The 25,843-nt window shown below is 46.0% G+C and overlaps 1 protein-coding gene across 2 annotated transcripts in view; it reads right to left on the bottom strand.

Annotated features, from left to right (window-relative positions):
* Positions 1-25,843, bottom strand: part of RFTN1 (raftlin, lipid raft linker 1) — a 210,585-nt gene that overhangs the window by 118,159 nt on the left and 66,583 nt on the right. For both annotated transcript variants that reach the window (XM_025294215.3, XM_025294213.3), the window contains exon 3: positions 4,617-4,803. In XM_025294215.3, coding sequence (XP_025150000.3) covers positions 4,617-4,803 — 187 coding nt within the window. The remainder of the gene's footprint in view (positions 1-4,616; positions 4,804-25,843) is intronic.

The raw sequence follows: 25,843 nt of genomic DNA on the forward strand, positions 1-25,843 counted from the left end.
TGAATATTCATCGGAAGGACTGGTGTTGCAGCTGAAACCCCAATACTTTGGCCACTTGGTGTGAATAGCCGACTGACTGGAACAGACTCTGATGTGGGGAAAGAGTGAAGGCAAGAGGAGAAGGGGATGACAGAGGATGAGATGGTTGGATGGCATCACTGATTCAATGGACATGAGTTTGGGTAAATTCCGGGAGTTGGTGATGGACAGGGAGGCCTGGCGTGCTGCAGTCCATGGGGTCACAAAGAGTCAGACATGACTGAGCGACTGAACTGAACTGAAGAATACAATTAGGTTGTCAATGATGCTCTCTAATTGCTCAAACTTCACTAGAAAATATTTCATTATAAGACTTAAATAAACTCTTCCCTCTTCGTACATATTACTATCCAAAAGAAATATTTCCTCCTGAAACATTTCTGTAGTTTTCTTTCTAGCAGGAAGTGACTTCTCCTTTTTCCAAACTCCCATGCATGAGGGGCATCTTATTTTCTCAGTTAAACTGCAGGTACCTGGAAGGCTTCCCTGGTGGCTCAGACAGTAAAGTATCCACCTGCAATGCAGGAGACCTGTGTTTGAGCCCTAGGTTGGGTAGATCCCCTGGAGAAGGGAAAGGATACCCACTCAGTATTCTTGCCTAGAGAATCCCCATGGACAGAGGAGCCTGGTGGGCTACACACCATGGGATTGCAAGGAGTCGGACACGACTAAGCAACTTTCACTTCAACACACTAAGGTTGATATTCCAAGCAGTCATCTCATGATGATTCTTGCCAATGAGCTTGATTTAAGCAGAGGGTAATCTAGCAAGTTTACGCACACTCTGTCAATGAAGTCCACTTGGAAAATATTAATCAGGCATTCACCTGCTCTTTGAGAGCTAATCATTTCATTGAGCTGCATCTATAGCCATCAGGACTTGGGCAGACTTGGCGGAAAAAATACCATTAACTGCCCATATTCAAAATTAACACCGAAGATCTCCTTTGCTTCATTTTTACTACTTAAACTCCTGGCTGGTTTGGAAAATGTGCAGCTGGGTTTTGTTTGTTTTTCGTGGCATGGGGTCTTTTTCCTCATGATGCAAAAACACGGAGTTACTGCATTTGCTAGGGCAGAAAATGTCTAGCCTTTAAAACTGTATAATGACCGCTTCCCACCAATAGGAAGCGGAAGTAGGGGAAATTCTCTTAGTCATGTTTTCCAGGAGAATGGCAAATTACCATGGCTATCACCGAACGTGGCAAATTACCAAGTTTCTGCACTTCCTTTAAAGGGGGAGGAGCGCTTGCAAAGATCTGGCACCAAGATATCCAAGCAATTCTCTCTGTTTATCTGCTTATTAAGGAGCTGAAGTGTTCATTAAAGTCACCGAGGCAGATGGTCCAGACACTCCGGATTGGAGTGAACTCACATCCAAGGAGCACACCATCTTCCTTTTCTTGAAAATCCTCCGTGCCTCCTTCTTAATAGCTTGACCCATTTTCTCTTCTGAAAAGCAAGCTCATTAGCTCAGGGCCTGCCCTCAGGAAGAAGAAGAACCCCTTCTGAACGCCCAGCTTTACCACTGGCTGGTAACGAACTGCTCACAAAAAGGGATCATTTATTTCTGACTCCTACAGAGCAGCTTTCTTGCCCACCTCATCTAGTCACACTAAAATTTAGAGTTGGCTCCGGTCTCGCAAATTATTTAGTACAAACCTCACATCGTACCAGCTAAAAAATGGGGGTTTAGAAACATCTACTGATGTGTCCTGCACTCAACACCTCCTGTGAGGAGCCAAGTGCAGTGCAGAACACAGGTCCTCCGACCAAGAACCCAGGGCTCCTTCTCCTCTTTTCTGGTGCTCAATATACTCTCCCAGGGAGTCAGGAGGTGTTGACGAGTGCCAGGCATGGAGCCAGACGAGGAGGAGTCAGGTCCTCGTGCCCTGGTTAATAAGTGTGGTCCATGGACCAACAGCATCCTCATCACCTGGGAGCGTGTTAGAGATGGGTCCCAGGCCCCACCCCAGACCTTGTGACTCACACTCTGCATCTGAACAGTATCTGCGGGAGATAGGTCAAAGTTCGAGAAGTGCTGCATGGCAGGGAAGGAAAAAAAAAAAAGGCGGACACCTTCACGTTAGAATCAAGTTCATTTCTGACCTGCTGACTTCACGGCAAGTCCCGCGCTAGCAGCGCCCGCGGTGGAACTACACGGAGGGGCAGCCCTGTGTCCTGACCGGATGCCCTTGTCCCCTCCACACATCAAGACCAACGGAATGGCCTAAGGATCAGAAACCCCAGGGCCCAGGGAATGCCTTAGGTAACCAGGAAGGCACAAGATAAGCTGCTCTTATTTTGTCTCGCTTCTGAAATTCTGATAGAAAAGGTAGAACACTGACATTACCACCTCATCTAAAAATCAAAGACGCCCCCTTCCGCTTTTTTCATGAAGGGGTCAGCCACAGGAATCCGGGGTGCAGGGACGCAGCAGGCGCCTCTCGTCAGGGCTAAGAGCCTGGGGGGACACTGGTTGTCTCTGCCTCCTTGATAACTAAGTCCATGCCTGCGCCTCAGCTTCCGCACATGTGACACACACTTATCTCACCGGTGCCTGAGGACAGCGCCTACTTCATAGGCTGACTGTGAGGATGCTCTGATGCTTACAAAGCCTGGCACACAGTGAGGACTCAGAGAGAGTGACCTACTGCTATCATGCACGCCCTGTGTGTCAGAGGGCCTTAAAACCACGAGGGCTCCCAGAACAATCTCATCTTGTGATTGACCAGAGATTGACCCACCACCGTTCAACACGAAGAAAGCAACATGCAGAAAGAGCAGAGGCTGAGGAACGTCTCGCTCTGCAGAAACCACGGCAACTCTGGGCAGGAGCAGAGGCGGACACCCCCTTTCACTTCAAATTCTAACACACACTGACACAGGGCTCCATCAGCTGTGAAAAGCTGAAGAACTCTGCTGGCCAGGAAAGAGGGCTGGGTCTCTGTCACACAGCCTCTGGTCCCCCAGCTGGCCCTCGTGAGATCACCCGCCAAACGTCTGTTCAGCAGGCAAAGCAAGAGAGAAAGACGGACAGCTGTCCTACTTGCTGTATAAAATACCACACAAAATGCTCCATAAAATACAGCACAAGTTGTCATTCCTCCCTGATAACTGGCCAAAAGACAGATCCGATTTCCTTTGCCAAGCTTTCAATTTTTGCTTTCATGAAAGCAGCAGAAATATAATGTGCTTTGTAGCCCATCTTCATTGTTTTGAGTTACTCATTTTAAATTGAAGTATAGTTGACTTACAATGCTGTGTTAGTTTCAAGTGTACAGCAACGTTTTACATATATATACATGTATATCTGAATTCTTTGTATATTCTTTTTCCGATTTATTCCTTTATAAGTTATTATAAAACCTTGAGTAGAGCTCCCCGTGCTACACAGTAGGTCCTTGTTGGTTGTCGATTTTATATATGAAGTTAAAGTGCTAGTCGCTCAGTCGTGTCTGACTCTTTGTGACCCCATGGACTGTAGCCCACCAGGCTCCTCTGTCCATGGAATTCTCCATGAAGTCCGGAGCAGGTTGCCACGTCCGATCAACGGATCAAACCCAGGCTCCTGCATTGCAGGCAGATTCTTTACTGTTAGAGCGACGCAGGAAGCCACATTTTATATACAGAAGTACGTATGTGTCAGTCCCAAACTCCTAACTTATCCCTCCATGCCCCTCATTATTTTTTTAAAAGCATTTAAAATTCACAAAACTCCTTTTGAAAAACCAATCTCCACCTCTCCTTTTCCTAATTAGACCCAATAAAAACATAAGAGTAAGCATTACTAGACAAGCCATAGTGAAAAACATCGTCCAAGCCTTGAAAATCCAAATCAAGACCAAATATATCACAGCATTTAATTCAAGTGAATTTTGTGTTTCCTCCCAAGGGACTGATAGAATGTACTGACAGAATGTTCAAGTATTTTTAGAGTTTGGGGGAAGACATAAAATTTGCATACAGCCTTTAACCAAAATTAGTGTGTTCTCCAAGCCACGCTTTTCAGATTAAGAGTATTATAGTTTTACTAGCTATTTCTTTTTGGGAGTGCACGTCCTCAAGGAGACACTTTTCTAGCTGAGTGTAACCCAGTAAATTTAAAGAAGAAAAGGCTGCAAAGTGAATTCCCTACTTCTGTCGCCTGGTGTGGACAGCCGCAGGACACGATGAAACTCTTCAGTTGTCTGATGTTTGGTCTCAACCCGTCAGAGGGCAGACGCGCTGGAAACAGATATAAACTCCCAACACACATGCGTGGTGCTCAGCCGCTCAGTCGTGTCTGACTCTTTGCAACCCCACGGACTCTAGCCCGCCAGACTCCTCTGTCCATGGGATTCTCCAGGCAAGAGTACTGGAGGGGGTTGCCATGCCCTCCTCCAGGGGATCCTCCTAATCCAGGCACTGAACTTGGGTCTCCTGCACTGCAGGAGGATTCTTTACTGCCTGAGCCCCCGGGCAGCCGCCCAAACACATGCGCCCCTGGGGGCGTGGTCCCTTTCCCCGCCCCTCCTCCATCCAACACACACCCAAGCACCTGGTGATGCTTGAGCACCCGCCCTCAGGGGCCTTACCTGTCGTTCTTCTTGATCAAGATGGCCCTGAAGATGTGCTCAAGGGGCGTCTTCTCCCGCTCAGGGGTCGGTTGCACGAAGGGGTGCAGGGCTGCCAGTAAGAAGCCCTGCTGGTACAGCTCCAGCAGCTGGGCGGGCAGGTCGCGGAGGGAGGCCAGCCTCACGGCTGAGGCCCGCGGGAGCTCAGCTGGGAGAGAGAGAAGGGGAGGCGCATCAGAGACCCACCGACCCGGCCACCACGCCCTGCCCACGACCCGCGCCACTCGGCGCAGCAGAAAACCTCCAGGTCACCTCCCACTCAAGAGCCTGTCCCCTTCTCAACTACTGTCTTCAGGGAAACCTACAAACAACTGGTTAATTTCCAACTCATCCGTAGGCACTGATGACCGGATGGTCTCAATCTAGAGCCTTACACCTTGGAGGAAAAGCTATGACCAACCTAGACAGCATAATAAAAAGCAGATACATTTCTTTGCCAACAAAGGTCCATCTAGTCAAAGCTATGGTTTTTCCAGTAGTCACATATGGATGTGAGAGTTGGACTACAAAGAAAGCTGAGTGCCGAAGAATTGATGCTTTTGAACTGTGGTGTTGGAGAAGACTCTTGAGAGTCCCTTGGACTGCAAGGAAATCCAACCAGTCCATCCTAAAGGAGATCAGTCCTGAATATTCATTGGAAGGACTGATGCTGAAGCTGAAACTCCAATACTTTGGCCACCTGATGCGAAGAGCTGACTTACTGGGAAAGATTGAGGGCAGGAGGAGAAGGGGACGACAGAGGATGAGATGGCTGGATGGCATCACCGACTCAACGGACATGAGTTTGAGTAAAGTCCAGGATGGACTTGGTGATGGACAGGGAGGCCTGGCGTGCTGCGGTCCATGGGGTCGCAAAGAGTCAGACACGACTGAGCGACTGAACTGAACTGAATCTAGGGCCAAACGTCCCAGAGATCACACTGGAAAAATCACTTCCACCCCCTGAAAAGATAAGAGAGAAGGAAAAGAAGGAGGAGGAGGATCAGAAGACGATGGCAGCTGCAGACAAATATAAAACTGCCGTGTAGCAAAAAGCAGCAGCAAAGCAGTCCCAGACAGGCTGCACCAACACTGAGAAGCCGCTGAACGCAAAGGGCTATTTCCTTAGTCTGCAAAACAAACAATAAAAAAAAGAAAGAAAAGGAAAATGGGCAAAATAGATGAACAGGTAATTGTCTAAAAAGCATAAAAAGGTAATCACTATTTGAAAGGACACTCAAATTAACTCGATTAGAGTTCTGCACATCAAAATAAATAAATGTTTTTCACCTACTGAATGATTTTAAAATCTTTTGGAGAAGGGCAGACAACATTCAAAAGTTAACAGATTCAAGTGAAAAGTGTACATTCCTGCCTAATCCCCCATGTCTTAGTCTTTTTCCCTATAGGCAATCAATACTATCCATTTTTTTGTACACATGTTAACAATTGCTCAATTTGTACACAAGTAAACAAGTTTACATTTCTCATTTTTTTACACAAATGGTAGAATAATGTTTATGACCCAATTTTATATCCATTTTTATCAACTGTGCTCAGTCACTCAGTAGTGTCTGACTCTTTGTGACCCCATGGACTGTAGCCCGCCAGGCTTCTCTGTCCGTGGGATTCTCCAGGCAAGAACACTCGAGTGGGTTGCCATGCTCTCCTCCAGGGGATCTTCCCCAACCAGGGGTCAGACCCGCATGTCCTGCGTCTCCTGCTTTGGCGGGTGGGTCCCTGACCACTCGTGCCACCTGGGAGGCCCATTTCTGTTCCCACGCCCTGGCTACTGTCACAGTGAAAAAATGACTCCTAGGAGGTGGTAATTTATAGTTCTCTTATGTAATTTGTACTTTTTTCATATTAACATTTCATGTTTAAATGCTATTTATGTTGTCTTTTCCGTTAATTCATAATTTTTGCCTAGTTGTCAACTGGGTTATTGATCTGTTGGTTTGTACTTCTTAATATATTAGGAAATCCAGTTCTTATTTGTGGTAATACAAATACCTCTCAATTTGTTTGTCTTTTGACTTTGCATAACATGAGTTTTGCCATGAAGAATTTTTTTTAAATGAAGTTGAATTTGTCAATCTTGCCTTCAGTAGCTTCTAAGTCTAGATCATATAACAAACCCGTATTAGAATCTATGGATCTATAGATCTACTCTAACGGATCATAGGTATAAACTTAAATATACTTAGAAATATAATATATGATCAAGACCACATCTCAAATCAGTGAGGAAAAGTGGATAAACTGGGGGTGGATGGGAAGTATTGAATTCATATTTCATAAATTCCCAGTGGAACAAAGATTCACTTGTAAAAAATGAAATATTGCTATACGAATTCAGCAGAGAATTGTTTTATAACACGGGTTTATTCTATGATCTAGACTTAGAAGCTACTGAAGGCAAGATTGACAAATTCAACTTCATTTAAAAAAAATTCTTCATGGCAAAACTCATGTTATGCATATAAATATTATACAAGTTTTAAAATGTTTATATTATGTTTTAAAATCTGGTCATGCTATTTTCTGAATCTTCCTATCTTCCTATCTTCTGAATCTTTCTGTTTATTTGTTTTTCCAAGCGGTCTTTAAAATAAGTTCATTAAATTACCCCTCAAAAAAATCTTGTTGCTATTTTTATCAGATCATGTTCAAATTATAGCTGAGAATGGATTTTCTTCTTTTTACTCATTTTTAATTGAAATATAGTTAATTTACAATATTGTATTAGTTTCAGGTGTACAGAAAAGTGACTCAGTTATACATATCTCAATATATCTATTCTTTTTCAAATTCTGTTTCAGTATAGGTTATTACCAGATCCTGAATATGGTTCCCTGTACTGCACAGTAGGTCCCTGTTCATAGTAGTTTGATATATTAATCTCAAATTCCTAACTTATCACTCTCCCCTCAGACTATCTGATTTTCTTTTTAATCCATAGGAATTGGAAATTGAAGCCAAACAATATTTTAGAGAAAGTTAAGAATGTCAACACCCCGAGAATGGATATTTTCATCATGTCACAAGTTTCCACCCAAGAACATGGCATGACTTTCATTTATTCAAGGCTTTTTGGGGTCCCTCAGATGCATATCACACTTTTTTCACATAGCCACTGCACACTTATGAAGTCTCTTCCTAGTTATTTTATATTTTATTGCTGTTTGAATAGATTTTTTTCTCCTTTTACTTCTATGATACTCATCATGGGCAAGAATGTTGGGGCAACAGTCTCGCTCGTCGTGGCTGACGGGAGAACCTTTGCGGACAGTCGTGTGGTGTTTGCCTTCAGTCTTAAAAGTGCATTCACCCTGCATCCAACAACCTCACCACTGGGTATTATGCCTATGCTGGACACACAAATGTGTCTCAAGATACATGGGCAAAGATGTTCACCACAGGATTACTGCCAACACCAAGAGTCGAAGGGCTCCTCACTGTAGGGCAAGCTCAACACTGGGACACCCCAGGGATGAATCCTGTGAACCGTTAAGAGGATTACATGCTAATGAAAACATGTCCGAGATCCATGACTAAGTTAACAGTCAAGGGGTCTAGCAGTACTCGTCACAGGATACTAACATATAAAGAAAATGGAAGAAGAGACAGAGATGAGTGAAATTCTCTTTTCTGGAAGAAATCACAAAAACATCGATATTGGAGAGACTGGAGAAGGGAGGAGAGGATGGAAAGGTAGATTTTACTTTATTATGTACTTTCAACACTATTACCGTCAACAGTAATCGTTTGGGTGGAGCTTAGGAGACATTTTAATTTTCTTCTTTATAAAAAAAATATTATTTAAAAATTTTATGTATTTAAAAAAATAATGTGTTACTTTAAAAACAAGCTAAAGATGCAATCTAAGGGTACTTAAGAATGTACTTAAAGTCAGACACTATAACTCTCATTCCACACATCACACACAAAATTTATAGGAAAAGAAAATCTACAGCAGTGTTTTATTCTAAAGCAAATGACCAGCATCCTGGAGAAATTGCCATGATAACACTGACAAAGATAAGGCTGATGGAGAAAGCCGGAAAGCATGCAATGCTTCCCTTTAAGAGTAGTTCTAGATAAGGTGTCAGATTTATTAAAAAAAAAAACAGAACAAAACAAAACTTGAAGGTAAGTCTGGAAAGAGCGTACTCCCAGGCACAGAAACCCAGCGGGCCAGGGGTGCTGCTGCCCTGGACCCTGGCTTCGGAGCAGGGTTCCTCTACGCCTGCCCCTCTGAGCAGCAGCAGAGGCGGCACCCAGGGTCACTACAAACGGAGACTCTCGGACCTACTGCATCAGAACTGGAGCCATACACATCTTCCCTGGTGGCTCAGACGGTGAGGAATCCTCCTGCAATGCAGGAGACCTGGCTTCCATCCCTGGGTTGGGAAGATCTCCTGGAGAAGGGGATGGCTACCCACTCCAGTATTTTTGCTTGGAAAATTCATGGACACAGGAGCCTGGTGGGCTATAGTCCATGGGGTTGCAAAGAGTTGGATATGACTGAGTTCCTAACTCAGTGACTCAGGGGTTGCAAAGAGTTGGGTTCACTGAGTGACTGACACTTTCACTTTTTTTTCCCCATGTATTCACAACCCCTCCAGGAGATGAAAGCCTAACTCCAATACTTTGCCCACCTGATGCGAAGAGTTGACTCACTGGAAAAGACACTGATACTGGGAAAGACTGAAGGCAAAAGGAGAAGGGGGCAGCAGAGGATGAGATGGTTGGAAGGTATCACCGACTCAGCGGACGTGAATTTGAGCAAACTCCAGGAGATAGTGCAGGACAGAGGAGCCTGGTGTGCTGCAGTCTATGGGGTTGCAAAGAGTCAGACACGACTCAGTTACTGAACAACAGGAGTAATTTTCTATATAGTTTCCCTTTGGTGTTCCTCCAATGGGCAGGGGACCTTTGGATCTAAGGGCACACACCCACCTTGACCCACACTCCAACCCCACACAGCCGAGACCCTGGCGGTCCCTGCCCTGGAAGCCCCAGGCCCACCGTGGGCCCTGCACAGACCCCCTCCCCAATCCCCGGGCACCCCAGGCACAGGGTGGCATAGAAACTAGCAGAGAGCAAGTGAGGAGACACTGCTGCACGTGCAAAAGTCAAGGGGCACCAAAACGCAGCAACCAGGACAAATCAATGTTGAATGCAATATGCTAAAAGTGAAAATGAATACCCGAAGTCCACAATGAACGCACTATCAGAAATGTTAATAAAGATAGGATCAGTGTTATCGATTTTCCTTTTGCCTCAAGCTCCAGTACAGCTCGACACGGTACTGCTCCGGATCTCCTCTTTTTTAAAACATGTTGTCTCGCTTGCCTCATCCGAGTGCCGGCCCAGTCCAGCATCTCTTGCACTCTTGTCCGGGGCCCTGCAAATGACGGGAGTGGGCCTGTGTAAAGGGAACCAGGGGCGGGTTTCCCCCGCTGTCAGATGACAAAGCAACAGAAGTGTGTGTGTGGCACAGACACTGGGCGTTTCATTTAAAAACCTGAATGGACTTTTGGCAGGAGTAAGACTTCCTGGAGGGCAGCACCTCAGAAGAAGTCATGTTGGACTCTCTGCGACCCCATGCATAGTAGCCCGCCAGGCTCCTCCGTCCATGGGATCCTCCAGGCAAGAACACTGGAGTGGGCTGCCATTCCCTCCTCCAAAGGGATCTTCCCAACCCAGGAATCGAACCAGGGTCTCCTACATTGCAGGCAGATTCTTTACCTTCTGAGCCACCTTTCCAGAGGGTAATTTTATAATATCCATCAAACCTAAAAATACCATACAGCATGGAGACCACCCTCCTCTTTGATGAAACTGTACATAAAGAGCATCTGTGAGTCATCAAAGATGAGACCTTCAAGTCAGTCTCTACAGGTTGGTATTTGATAAATGTTTCAAATATCTCAGACTCTTTCTGCAATGATAAAATAAGCCTGTACCAAAATTTTGACCATTTGTATGTGTTTCCTCTTACACGTCATCCTATAATTAAAAAAATAAAATAAAAGCAGTCAATGCTTTTTTTTTTTTTAGTCAATGCATTTAGAAGCCTTGGGATTCCAGGATCAGCTACACTCCTCACTGGCCTCAACCCCAGACATGTGAATGGTCAGTTTCTGCACATAAAACGGAGATTACTTCCATCACAGAGTCGATGTAGGAATCACGTGGGATGACGCACGTGTAATCGATGAGGCTCCAAACGGCCGAGCCCAGTGGCGCGGGGAACGGTGGACCGAGAGCCAGGGCCTGGCTGGCCGCAGACGCTGAGGACCGAGAGCTGGCCCCGGGGCCTGGCTGGCTGCAGACGCTGAGGACCGAGAGCTGGCCCCGGGGCCTGGCTGGCCGCAGACGCTGAGGACCGAGAGCTGGCCCCGGGGCCTGGCTGGCCGCAGACGCTGAGGACGGATCGCGGTGGACAGAGAGCTGGGGCCTGGCTGGTCGCAGACGCTGAGGACGGATCAGCCCTGAACCTCCCCAACCCCCCGCATCCCTTCACCTCCACCCCGCCAGTCAGGGCACTAAAAATATTAGTCAATCAACCATGTTACAGCTAAATGCTTCCTGAATAAAACATAACATCTTTAAAATTTTTATCTCCAAATCTAAAGATGCATTTCCTGTCAAAACTCAAGGGATTTTATGGCTTTAATTTTTGGTATGCATGCTGTCAAAGTAAGTTGATCTTCATGGTTAAAAAAACAAATAAAAATGAATCTCAACCATCTTATGGCAATTAAAAAAAAGGCCCCTATTGTAAATATGGTTAAAGGCCTTAGTTCCATGTTTCTTTTTGAACCTTAACCTTAAAAAAAAAAAAGCCCTGTTCTTGTAAAGTGACCAATTCCCCAATATTATTACTGGGAAAACAAACGAAAGAATGACTTATGTGTTTGGAACATACCAAATGTGGCCTCTTGGTCTATTTTCCCCACCCCTCCCATCAGAATAACCTCTCCACTATTTTTGTTTTGTAATATTTGCCTGATTTTGTTTACAAATTACATAACCTTGGGTGATTCATGTAATTCCCACCCCGTCTCTTGGGTCCCTCCTTTTGAAAGCAAAGACCCCTGACAGGCCATTCCGAAAGGAGCATCCAACTTTCAAATGCGACAATGTTAATATTTCCATCTGGAGACTAAGGTATAAGTTTCTAACTAGAAAGTGACATCGGAGAATAGAATAAATATTTCCAGCATGAACTGAAAGGGTCCTCCCGACCAGAGTCAAAAGAAGGAACAATCACATGGCGGGCAGGCTGGTGGAGAGAAGGCAAGGTGGGGGAAAGAACCTGTCGCTGGCGTGGCCGGGCGAGACTCCCCGCTTAAGGGCTTCCCAGGTGGCTGCTGGCTAAGGGTCCGCAGGCCCACGCAGGGGACACGGGTTCCATCCCTGCTCCAGGATGATCCCCCATGCCTCGGAGCAACTAGGCCTGTACGCCCCAACTACCGAGCCTGCGCCCTCCAGCCTGGGAACTGCGACCACTGAAACCCAAGCACCCCAGAGCCGGCTCTGCAACACACCGAGTCATGCAACCAGAAGCCACGCATCACAACTCCAGAGGAGCTCTGCTCGCCACCCCTGGAGGAGGCCCACGCATAGCCACGGAGACTCAGCATAGCCCAACATACACGGACGCACTTATTCAAAAACCACACTGCTGAAGGAGACAGCCCGATTGGACTGTCTTGGCCAGCGTGACTCTCCAGGCTAGGGCTCGGGACCCACTGGAAGGTCACACTTTCCTCTCCACTTTCTCAACTGTCCTGTCTCACAGACTTCACCAACAGCACTCGGAATGCAAGCCAGGGTCCCCTGCTCTGGGAGCCGCCTCCATCCCAAGTGGGTCCTTGTCCTGCCGCCGTGCAAAGCCCCAGTTCTCCAGCCCGAGGAGAGACTGGGTCTCATCCTGTGACCTGTACTGGGCCTGGGACAGACCGCAAGGCCAGGATCTGAGGCCCCAGGGTCCGATGGATAGGGTAAGCAAGACAGAGAGCCAGGGACGGACAAGGAGGTGGAAGCCCCACCTCACCAGGAGAGCGGCACGCTCTCCTCCCAGTCAGATTATTACTGAGGGGCTCGGGGGGCCCAGTGGTGCCAGAACTTCTAATTCTTACCCCCAAAAACTCACAGTTCTTGACCCTCGTAAAAAAATCTCCTAATCCTCAGCTTTGGCAAGTCAGTCCCATTTCATTTTCAACCCCACATGGCCTCTCTGGTGGCTCCTACGATGCAGGAGACCCAGGTTCAATCCCTGGGTTGGGAAGATCTCCTGGAGAAGGAGATGGCTGCCCACTCCAGTATTCCTGCCTGGAGAATCCCATGGATAGAGGAGCCTGGTGAGCTACAGGCCATGGGGTCACACAGTCAAGAAACGACGCACACACACGGCCCAAAGCCAAGACCCGGTGGGCTGCAGAGTCTGGCTGGGGCATTCCATAAGGTGGGAGGACAGACGCCCCCGCCTCCTTCTCATCCCAGACAGTGACCCTGCCGAGGGGCGACCGCCAGTCGGGCGCCGACGTGCTTCCTCGGGGCCCTCTCCCGTCATCGCGACGCATCCACGTCTGCAAGGGTACACCCACAGGCACTGGAAGCAGGCCTCTGCTTGCTTTCTGTCTCTTGCTTAGCTGACTACTGCAGGTGCCTAGTACAAGTGAAATCATATGACAGTTGTCCTTTTGTGATCGACTTATCTTGTTCAGCACAGTTTCTTCAAAGTTCACCCATGCTGCAGCATGTATCAGGACTGCTTTCTTTTTTAAGGCTGCATAATAGTTCATCGTGTGTGTATGCCACACTTTTGAAGATCAGAGTTAGCTGATTTACAAGGTCGTGTTAGTGTCAGCTGTACAGCAAGGCAATGCAGATACACACACACACACACACACACACACACACACACACACATTCTTTTTCATATTCTTTCCTCTTACATTCAAGTACGCTTGCCTGGAAAATCCCATGGATGGAGGAGCCTGGTAGGCTACAGTCCATGGGGTCGCAAAGAGTCAGACACGACTGAGTGACTTCACTTTTCTCTTATAGGTTATTACAAAGTATTGAGTATACTTCCCTGTGCTATATAGTAGGTCCTTGTTGGTAAGCTATTTTATATGTAGTAGTGTGTATATGTTAATCCCCAGTTCCTCCCTTTTCTATACTGATGGAGATATGAACAAAGAGGTTAGGACCACATAACTACATTTCAAATCCCTTGGAAATCTTTGCTTTGTCCTCATTCAATTACCAATAACAGGCTTTTTAAAAAAATCAACACGCAGAAAGCACTGCTGGAAAGGTATTTCGGGTAACATGAGAGTCCAAAGGTCTTTTGAAATAAGTGTTTTGCTCTTCAGTGTTTAGAAAATAATTCTGTATGAATAAATAAACCATTATTCCAGGAGTTTTTTTTTTTTAAGAAAGGAATGAAACAGGGGGAAAAGCATAATCCACAAAACCACATATTTCTTAACACTCCTGGGATAAAGTAGATTGCTTTTGCTATGACTATGTTTGTTTAACAAAAACATTCTGCAGCCCTGTTGACTCCCTGGAAATGAGGCCTTTCAGACATCTGCAGAAGAGCCAAAGCGATGTTGCTGCTGCTTCAAATTTCCTTATGGGGAAGGAAAGATCCCCTGGAGGAGGACGGCCACCCACTCCAGTGTTCTGGCCTGGAGAATCCCATGGACAGAGGAGCCTGGCGGGCTACAGTCCATGGGGTCACAGAGTCGGACACGACTGAAGCAACTTAGCGCACACACACACACACACCAGCTTGCACACAAGAAAGAAAGCGCATGCACGATGACCAATGACCTCACATCTCACCCACGTCCCTGCAGCAGGCCAGCCACGCCCAGCTGCAACAGCCCCCATGTTCTTGCCCAGCAATCATTTCTGCTTTTAGCCCGATTACTCAAAGTCCGACCCTGCTTTTCTAATAATATCCCCTAATGGATCTGTCAATACCAGGAGCCCAACACAAGAGACAGACACCATCTCCCGGGGGTCAGCACCCGCTCAGGTGAAGCTGATAACGATACTATTCAACCAAATCCTTTTTTTCCCTCTAAGTCCCTTAAAGGCCACCATTTCTATAACCTCAATCTGCCTGGCTTTGCCATAGATCCAATTCAGCAAAACACAAAAGTCAATCATTGCTCGATGTGGGGTTTTTCACTGTATAAGTGAAAAAAAGGAATTCCAGCTTTAAAATAAGGTTTGCAGCCCATGTCTTTGGTATCATTTCTAAATCTGGGGCATAAAACTTCCACCTTAGGGTCTTCAAATTCAAATTTTTGTCAACTTTTTATCAACAAATTCATGTTTCTGAAACAAAACGAAACAGAAAGAAACACACACACATCCAGACTCAGGAGACCCCACCATTCAAACACTATGTATTCTTTTATATTCTGTTAATTGGACTGAAATTCACTTAACATAAAGGCAATCATTTAAAGTGAAAGAGTCAGGGGCATTTAAATACATTTACAATGTTCTTTGGAAGGACTGATGCTAAAGCTGAAACTCCAGTACTTTGGCCACCTCATGCGAAGAGTTGACTTATTGGAAAAGACTCTGATGCTGGGAGGGATTGGGGGCAGGAGGAGAAGGGGACGACAGAGGATGAGATGACTGGATGGCATCACTGACTCGATGGACGTGAGTCTGAGTGAACTCCAGGAGTTGGTGATGGACAGGGAGGCCTGGCGTGCTGCGATTCATGGGGTCACAAAGAGTCGGACATGACTGAGCGACTGAACTGAACAGAACTGACTGACAATGTTATACGACCCTCACCTGTATCTGGTTCTGAAATGAGGCAACTGCAAATCCATAAAGCGCTTATTCAGCATTCCTCTCTCCCCTGCCCCCAGGCAATCAGCAACCTGCTTTTATAAAGCACGATTCTTAACACCTTAACTATATCACAGATAAACTCAAGAGGGAAACCTCAGACTAAAAGCACTTCTTCAAGCTTCCACAAACCTAGGATTCTACAGGTCAGCCAGCAATAACTGACCAAACAGCACACGCTCATCAAATGAGTCCTGAGACAGGGGTCGCCAGTCCACAGTGGCTATGAATCCCCCATGCAGGAGACGTCGGCTCGACCCCTGGTCCGAGAGGATCCCACAGACTGCGGAGCAGCCTGGGTGGGAGGGGAGTTTGCGGGAGAATGGATACATGTATATGTATGGCTGAGTCCCTTTGCTGTCCACCTAAACACTGTTAATCGCCTACACTCCAACATAAAATAAATAATTAAAAACAAAACAATACCAGGCACTGTGAAGCTCAGACTTCACAGTGGGGTACTCAAATATTAAAAGCAACCAGCTAGAAACCGAACCCAGAGTATTAATCAAATATTTCACACACTTAAATGTACTCTTTATAGAGAAGACACGAAGGATTACCAAGTCTTCAAACTTTTAACCAAACTCATTCACACCAGACCCAAAAACAGCTTAGCGTGAGTCAGAAGGGAACCTGATTATCAGTATTTTATGCCCTTTTCCCTAATTGAGCGTGATAGCTCTCTAGCTGACACTCCTGGAAGTTCTCTTTTGATTCTGAGACTACACTAAACTGATTGCATCAAAGACCAGCCTCTAATGAATATGTACAAACAATATGGAAATGAAACTATTTAGAATGTAAATGAGACCCTATATGGATTTCTACGATAAAAGTCTCAAGACCTGGTATAAAAGTAATCAGCACATAAAAGCTTCAAGGCTGAAAACGTGGCTGGTCTGAGTTGAACGTGCCACACGTGTAAAATGTACGTGAGATTTCAATGACTTAGCATGAAAACAAGAATGCGAGATACCTAGGCTAAGAAGTTTGTTTGTTTTTTTTAATATTGCTAACACACTGAAATGACAATATTTGGAATATATGAGGATTAAATAAAATGTATTAAAGTGCATCTCACCTGTTTTTACCTGTTTTAAATGTGGCTACTGGAAAATGTAAACTTACATATGGAGCTCACGTATGAGCTGGATGGCACTGCTCTTATAATTACTTATTAATCATTTGCTTAACATTTACCACTGCTTTTAATTATACAAATTATTCATTTAATCTTTTTCTGTCCTTCCCAATAAATAAGTTCTGCCAGGCAAGAGTCCAGGCTGGGTTTGTTCGCCAACAAGCTGGCCAACCCCAAGTGCCTGGAGAAGGCTCATTAACAATCATCGCTAAATGAAGAATTCCTCCATTGACCGATACGGCCACCACCCACATCATGACCACACTAGAACTTTCTATGCCAAAGGAAGGCCAATGCAAACTGCCACCTGCAGCCGCTCTGGGGGGTAAACTCGGAGGTGCCGCACACTGGGCTCCAAGTAAATTAGCCAAGATGATACCAAGAGGACATGAGTTTGAGCAAACTCCGGGAGCTATCTGCCTGCCTGAAGGACAGGCAGACCCGGCGTGCTGCAGCTCACGGGATCCCAAAGAGTCGGACACGGCTGATGGACTGAACCACCACAAGCTCGATGAAAGAACCTGTAATGAGTTCTCGAAAACCATCACCCAGGGTAAAACCCAGAGAGAGTTTATTACTCTCTTAATCATGGTAAAGTATACATAAAAACTTACCACTGTGACCATATCTCAGTGTACATTTCAACAGTTCCAAGCACACTAACACTGCTGTGTAAGCATCACTGCCAGGCCTCTCCAGCAAACCTTCTCCTAACCGACGGTGCCAGCTGCGGCTGCCCCTCAAGCCTGCCCCTCAGCCACCCAAGCAGACAGGACCGCGCCTCCATCCCCCCAGCCCTGCTTCCTCTGCCCCCTCCGGCAGAAGCAGGAGATACAAGAGCAGCAAAGAGGGAAAACCAGCTGCTCTGACTCACAGGAATTCCCAAACGTGAAAATTCGCCACTGGAAAAGAATCAAAGGTTGAGGCGACAACAGAAGCAAAGGAAGAATGCAAGAATTTCACTTTGCAGACGTGGCCGGAAGACGGCCCCAAGACTAAGCATCTTAACCGCAAGCAGTATAAAATGGGGGGAAAAGAAATTTCCCAAAAAGCGCAGTGCCCCGAGGGTGTAAGTGCACTTCAGTTTGGCATTTACATGGGACAGAAGAGCGTATTACTATTTTTTTTATCCTGAGTCATTACCATAATGGGCCTCAACTCTATAACAGGGCTTTACATTAATATGTCAATAAAGTCTTTACTTAGGAGAGTTTTTTTCCCCTTACATTTCAGAATATAATAATATAAAATAATACACTATGGAAACTGTCAAAAAGCATAAAAATTCACCATGCACACAGACTAGTTTGAAGAGTTTATGACAGTTAGGGACCTCCCTGGTGGCCCAGTGGTTAAGGCTTCATACTTCCAGTACAGGGGGCGTGCATCTGATCCCTGGTTGGGGAACTAAGATCCCACGTGCCACAGGGCAAAAAATAAATAAAAATCAATACACTAATGGTGAACTTTCCCACAAATGGTGCCAGAACAACAGACTCTCTGTACAGAAATGTCTAAAACTCAGTCACTCCACAAATAAAGTTGTAGAGTCATTCCTGGAATAGTCGGATTCATAGAGACAGGAAGTAAATGATGGTTTCCAGGCTTTGCGGAGGGAAGATGGGGAACCGGTGTTTAACAGATATAGGATTTCAGTGGAGGAAGACGGATGGCGGTGACAGTTGGCCAACAATTCGCATGTACTTAAGGCCGCTGTACTGCGCACCGCAGAATACAACAAAGGCCTAAGTTTTATGTTACGTGTGTGCGTTACTCAAACTTCCCTGGGCGCTCAGACGGTAAAGTGTCTGCCTGCAACGTGGGAGACCTGGGTTCAATCCAGGGGTTGGGAAGATCCCCTGGAGAAGGAAATGGCAACCCACTCCAGTATTCTTGCCTGGAGAATCCTATGGACTGAGGAGCCAGGAGGGCTACAGTCCATGGGGTCGCAGAGAGTCAGACACGAACGAGCAACTTCACATTCACTTTACCAAAATTTGAAAAAAAAAAGGATGTCAGTACTTCAATCATGAAAAAAAGAAGAGTTTATGACAGAATAAATCCCATTCTCTGCAGGCTTGTACCACGTCTACCCTCAAAAGAAGTCCACTCGTGGCTTCAAAGGCATGGTTCCCAGACACACCAGCGATGCAGACCAGTGGGTCCCCTCTCCCTGCTTTAGTGGAGACAGGTATTCAGTGACACAGTCAATGAACCATTTGCAAGACTTACCAAAAGTTCCATATATTGTGAATGCATTTTAATAAATAAAATTATGTGTATGACATCACAAAAGATTCAACAGCACTCAAATGAGGATAGGACCAGACAGCTCTCAAGCTCTAAAAAAGGCTTCACACCTGCATTTTCAGCTTTGCATGAACAATTACTGCGTTCATGTGCAAACTCCCAAATTGGTGCATGGAAATAGAAAATCGTACACATGGGCTCCACTCACCAATTTGCATGCAAAATTGTCCTCAGCAATCTCTGGTTCATTTTTTGCCATGTAAGACATGGGCTGGGGGTGGTCAACGATGCCTCAGGAGACTGATTTTAGGAGGCATTTTGGTTCCCACTACTGAAAAAGGGGGTCCCTGATGATGTCTGGGTCTACACACGCATATAAAATCTTTCCCAGCTGCCTTCTCACGCATTTCAGTGGAAGAGCGGAAAAGCCTGAGAATGAGATTAAGTAGAATAATGGGTAACGGATATAGAACAAGTAATAGAACAAAGAAGAAACATGGCAAAAAAAAACCGTGTTTTCACCCAGAAAGACACCATCTATCAATGACAGTCTGCACGAGAAGAGAAAGATGGATATTAAGCAGGCAGGAAAAGGACTCCTCTGATTCAGCCAACGATATTTACTGAAATGGACCACCAGGAAGCGTGGCTTTTGAGACTGCCAGTGAGGCCCTGACAGGCATCTAAGTGCTCATAACGCATCTGAAAGTTTTCTCTAACATTCCTTCCCTTTCTTGCCGCTTCCCTTTTTCACTTGACATGCAGCTGGTGTGAACTGAGATACTCTGGGAGTGTGAGAAAGACACACAATTTCAAAGACTTTGTGGAAAAAAGAAAAAGAATGTAAAATATCTCAGTGTTTTACTGATCACATGTTGAGCCGATGATATTACAATTGATTTACCTGTTTTAATTATTTTTAATGTCGCTACTAGAAAATTTTAAAATAGATTCATGGCTCATCTTATATTTCTATCAGACAAGGTCTGTTCTAGAACCTTTTGTTTTCAGTTTAGTTACTTAAATTTTTTATTTTAAACTTATTTCAATCCAAAAAACATTATCCCTCCTCTACTTTTATTTTAAATTAGATCCATGGCTCACATTATATTTCTATTGGATAGATTTGTTCTAGAACCTTTTGTTTTAAATTATTTAAGCTGATTTCAGTGGGGAAAAAAAAAAAAAAAAACACGATCCCGTCTCTACTCTTATTAAGCTGCCAATTTAGCTCCTGACTAAGCATCCTTTAGCCACAAGCATCAGTACAGATACTTCTCTTCCAAAAATAAACCTGTAACACGGAGAAATGGGGCAAAGCTGCTGAAATATTTACAGTGTGGGATCAGTCAGTCATCTATCTTCAAGTGCATTGAATCTTTTCTTCTTACACGTTGTCACTACTCCAAATCGGAGGGGAAAAGCAAAACTTCTTACAGTCTTCACATCTGATAGTGAAAGTAGTTCAGTCGTGAAAAGTCCGACTCTTTGCGATTCCGTGGAATTCTCCAGGCCAGAACACTGGAGTGGGCGGGCAGCCTTTCCTTTTCTCCAGGGGATCGTCCCAACTCAGGGACTGAACCCAGGTCTCCTGTATTGCAGACAGATTCTTTACTAGCTGAGCCACAAGGGAAGCCCCAGAATACTGGAGTGGGTAGCCTATCCCTTCTCCAGCAGATCTTCCCAACCCAGGAATCGATCCAGGGTCTCCTGCATTGCAGAAGCATTCTTCACCAACTGAGCTGTCAGGGAAGCCCTCACATCTGATGTTTGGTCCCTGAGCCCTTAAATATCTGCTCTTGGAGAATTTCTAGTAACACCATCACACCAGCTCCTAAGGTGTTTACCTCTCTGGAGCAAGTGGGTTTGCAGCCTTTTTCGGCCCCTACCCTGTCTGCAGCCCCAAACACCCTCCTGAGTCTCACCCCGCCAGGCAGCGATCCTCAAACTGAGCATCTCGCCTGCAAAGCAGCACTGCTCTTGCAAAACTTTAAATAGCTTCGGAGGCCGCCAGCCAGCCAGCATCCCGGCTGAGATTATTCACGTCAGAAATATCAATAGACCCTCCAGTTTGTTTTGTTAAGTCCGTGGAAGTGCTCTGGATTGGATTTTTCTGAGTGATTTATGTTACATTCCAGAAACGCGAATTCTGCCTCACACACTTAACACGTCGCTGCGGTCACACTCCTATTTAACGGAGCTGGCTCCCTTCCTGGGCTTCCCTGTCTGGCTCCTTTGGGGTGGGATGAGAACTTCATGATGTCCAGTTCCCACATCCCAGTAAGAAGGGAGTATCGTTAGTACTTTGTTATCACTACAGATCAGGATTTTAACTCTAAACAATGGAGGCAGAAAGAGAGCAGGAACCTCGAATTGAACTACAGGGTGGAAAGCTGATGGTGTCTCCAAGCTGGTGAAGGCAGAGATGGGTGGGCTAGTGACCAAGGATGCACTTGAGTGGTTCAGTGGAAAGACCTGTGGTGTGTATGCAGTCCAGGGGTCTTTGAGAGTCCTGATTCTGCTGCTAGCTCTGTGTCCACAGCCAGATCCCTGAAGACACCAGGGAACGGTCTGTAAAGCAAAGGGAACTGTGATTTGGGCAATTAGGGCCACTTCATGGTGGCACTAGCAGTACAGAACTGTCTGCCAACGCAGGAGAAGGAAGAGCCCCCGGAGGAGGGCACGGCCACCCGCTCCAGCGTTCCTGCCTGGAAAATCCTACGGGCAGAGGAGGGCTCCATCCACGGCGTCGCCAAAGAGTCGGACACAGCAGCGACTAAGCAACAGCAGCGTATACACACACGTGAAAGATGAGTCCCTGGACAAACCAAGGCTCTTGATTTACTGACCAATTATGGTCTCAACACTGACAATGAGGGAGTGGCCAAACCATTCAGTAAGACGGGGAACAGAAAATACACCGGGGGAGAGCGCCAGCTGTGAGTGAGGAGCTCAGCTCAAGTCAGGCTGCGGACAAGTCAGCTGCCATCTGGCCAGCCTGCGGCCTGTCCTTCCCCAGCACTCACATCCTTTCCCTCTACTTTTCACACTACTTTTAACCTGCTTTTCTGAGAACGGTTGCAAAGGATTTTTTTTAGCTGAAAGAGCCCTTAAAGACGATGACGATGACAAGACAATGACAGAAGTGATTTCAGAAATAACGCTAACAACGACGGTAACAACGATACTCACTTCCTCTGAACGTACATTTCACGTCAGACATCGTCTCCTGTGTTTTACATGAATCCTCATTAATGAGAGATGCAGTATTACCATCTCCACTTAAAAAATGAGAAGACTCTGGATCGGAGAGGCTGAGTAACTTTCCCAAGGTGGTACTGCTGGTAAGTGGTGGCCTCAGATTCAAACTCAGGCATTCAGAGCCAAAGCCTTTAACCTCGACACTATGCAGTTTCTCTAACCGCCCAAGCCACCCCATTTTACAGATGGTTACATCATGCCCCCACGGTATTAAACAATGGGCTACAGATACAGCGGGCAGCAGAATCAAGACTCTGCGAGGCCCCTGGACTACACACCACGCTCCTTCCACTACACCACAGAAGCGTAGCTGGTACAGCAGATCAGAACAAAAGACTCCCAGAAACCGACCGGCACCGTCTCCTTGCTTCTGCACAACTGTGGGCTCCCTGCCCAGGCTCCGGAGTTTGTTTCTGATCCATCAATAGCCAACTGCTTGGATCAGGGTTTTCCTTGAAAGGCTGAGCACAACAAAGCCTTTCCTTGAAATGCAACGTTGATGTCTTCCATGAATTTGGCAGGGTGATCACGATGTGGGGAAGAAAAAAAGTACAGCCTGGATGTGTGCACCACGTTCAGAGCCAGGAAATCTACAATTTGGGAACCAGAAAAATAAGAATAGCTACCTAGTGCTTATAAATAACCATCAGAAACCAGACTTGCCTCATTTCAGGGTATGGCAAGCAAAAATAAAGCAACTGTTTAAAACCAAATCCAGCTTGTAAAGTTAAATTTCCACAGTTCAAAGACATTTATAAAGTGAGAAACTGATTCAGGTGAGGAAATGCAAATAACACGCTGCTGACCTTCTCCATGTCCCTGGACTCCTGTCCACAGTGCAGAAGGCGGGGGCACAAGGCAAAGGTCACGGCCAGGAAGTGAAAGGCGCCTTGGTGGACCTCCACAAAGAGTTTGACCCATATCTGGTTTGAGCATCCCCAGGTACTGGGGGGGCGGGGGGGACAGGACAGGTGGCGCTGTAACAACGTTTCTTCTTTCACCTCTACTCTCCTTGTGTCATTTTTAACACATTCCCAAACACCCATGTTGGATAGGAATCCCCAAATTGCCCTAGGCATCAGTCTGACCATTCACAGTCCAGTCTATGCCTGTCTCCCCATGTCACTCATGCAGTAGGTGAAAACTGATCATGCTGTTTTGTTCTGAGTTTCTATAGTTGAGTGTAAGCTTAGAATCTTCATATATAATGTACAATTAACGTATGTCTGACTCTTCAGTTAACAATCCTGCTGCCCAGTTTTCTATAGCTCAGCTTATCTTTTTCTTACTGATTTGCAGTAAGATTTTCTCTATGATGGGTTGTTGTTCTTATTCAATTGCTAAGTTGTATCTGACTCTTTGTGACCCCATGGACTGTAACATACCAGGCTCCTCTTTCTTCCACTATCTCCCAGAGTTTGCTCAACTCCATGTCCACTGAATCTCTATCTAACCATCTCATCCTCTGTCGCCCCCTTCTCCTCCCACCTTCAATCTTTCCCAACATGAGGGTCTTTTCCAATGAATCAGCTCTTCACATCAGGTGGCCAAAGTACTGGAGCTTCAGCTTCAGCATCAGTCCTTCCAATGAATATTCAGGGTTGATTTCTTTAGGATGGACTGGTTTATTCTTCTTGCAGTCCAAGCGACTCTCAAGAGTCTTCAGCACCAATTTGAAAGCATCAATTCTTCAGCACTCAGCCTTCTTTATGATCCAACCTCTCACATCTGTACATGACTACTGGGAAAACCAGTCAAAACCATAGCTTTGACTAGATGGACCTTAGTTGGCAAAGGTCTCTGCTTTTTAAGATGGATACTAGTCCTTTGTCTGATATGCACATGGGCATACCTCATTTTACTATGCTTCACAGACACTACGTTTTTTACAAATTGAAGGTTTGTGGCAACGCCGTATTGTCAGACAATAGTTAGTCCTTTTTTGGCAATAAAGTTTGTTTTTTTGTCTTGTTTTGTTTTCGATGCGCTTTGCAGCTTGCAGGATCTTAGTTCCCCAACCAGGGATCTAAGCAGGGCCTATGGCAGTGAAAACTCTTAAGTCTTAACCACTGTACTGCCAGGGGATTCTCAGCAATAAAGTACTTTATAATTAAGAAATGTACATTGTTTTTAAATATAATGCTTTTTGCACAATTAACAGACTATAGTATAGTATAACGGAGAAGGCAATGGCACCCCACTCCAGTACTCTTGCCTGGAAAATCCCATGGACGGAGGGGCCTGGTGGGCTGCAGTCCATGGGGTCGCTAGGAGTCGGACACGACTGAGCGACTTCACTTTATTTTTTCACTTTCATGCATTGGAGAAGGAAATGGCAACCCACTCCAGTGTTCTTGCCTGGAGAATCCCAGGGACGGGGGAGCCTGGTGGGCTGCCGTCTATGGGGTCGCACAGAGTCGGACACGACTGAAGCCACTTAGCAGCAGCAGCAGCAGTATAGTGTAATCATAACTTTTATACACAATGGGAAAACAAAATATTTGTGTGACTTGCTTTACTGCGATCCTCGCTTTACTCTGGTATCTGGAACTGAACTGCAGTTTCTCTGAGGTGGGCTTGTACTGCAATTTTATTTGTCTGTTTTTTTACATAGAAGTTTTAAAAGCGTATGTGATCCAAACTTCTAAAACTTTGAGGCTTCTGGGTTACATGCATCCTTTCTAAATACAAAGCCTGGGCTCATATAAAACTCCATTTATAGTTAAAAGTGGCACGACTAACCCCTAAGATAAGTGAGCGCTTTGAGCTGGGTTTCCACTATGATGCCAGGTAGCGCTTGGCCCCCAGAACAGTCCTGCACACGTGCGCTGAGGGCCAGGAATAGAGTGTGTCTGAGCAGGGTCCAAAGCCCCCTAAGAGGATGAATTAGACATCCAGGAGCTCTCTTTCTCCAAAGCTACTGAGATAACCTTTCTTATCTGTCAGGTCAACTCTATTCAACTTAAATTGCAGATTCCTTGTGTTAATAATGCCTAATAAAATATCTTTCTTGACAATTCAAAAAACACACATGGTTTTGGAACTTTAGAGTTCTAACTCTAAAAGACTGGTTTTGCAAAAGGGGAAACTGAGGTTTCTCCTCCCAGAGCCCCACCAGTCGTGTCCGACTCTTTGCGACCCCGTGGACTGCAGCCCACCAGGCTCCTCCGTCCATGGGATCCTCCAGGCAAGAATACTGGAGTGGGGTGCCATTTCCTTCTCCAGGAGAGAGTTAAGCAGAGTCCAGGTCTCCAATACCTGCAGGGCCACCACTGCCCGTGTCCCTGTGGCGCCCGCCCCCCGCCAGCCAGGAGGAATCACACAGCGGAAGCCTCCTCCGTGCTGTGGCTGCAAGCACCCTTACCTTCCTGACGATTCCACGTGGCCCACACTCCTAAGTCTCCATCTGAAGCTGGTTCAGAAAAATCCCCCTGGCAAACCCCACGGGGGATGGAAACTCACCATGTTCAAAACAAACCCGTTCACGGCCCCCGCGCCTGCCCTGCGTCCTGCGCCTCCGCACGGTTTGCAACATCACAGCCAAGGGAGACACGGCCCGAAACCGGAAACGACACGGCTGCTTCCTCCGCCTCTCGCTCTTCCCTGCATCCAGCCGGCCGCTGTCCCCTGCCAAGCCTCCTGTGAACCCTCC

This window comes from Bubalus bubalis, chromosome 1 (genome assembly GCF_019923935.1).
Source record: "Bubalus bubalis isolate 160015118507 breed Murrah chromosome 1, NDDB_SH_1, whole genome shotgun sequence".
Classification (NCBI taxonomy): domain Eukaryota; kingdom Metazoa; phylum Chordata; class Mammalia; order Artiodactyla; family Bovidae; genus Bubalus; species Bubalus bubalis.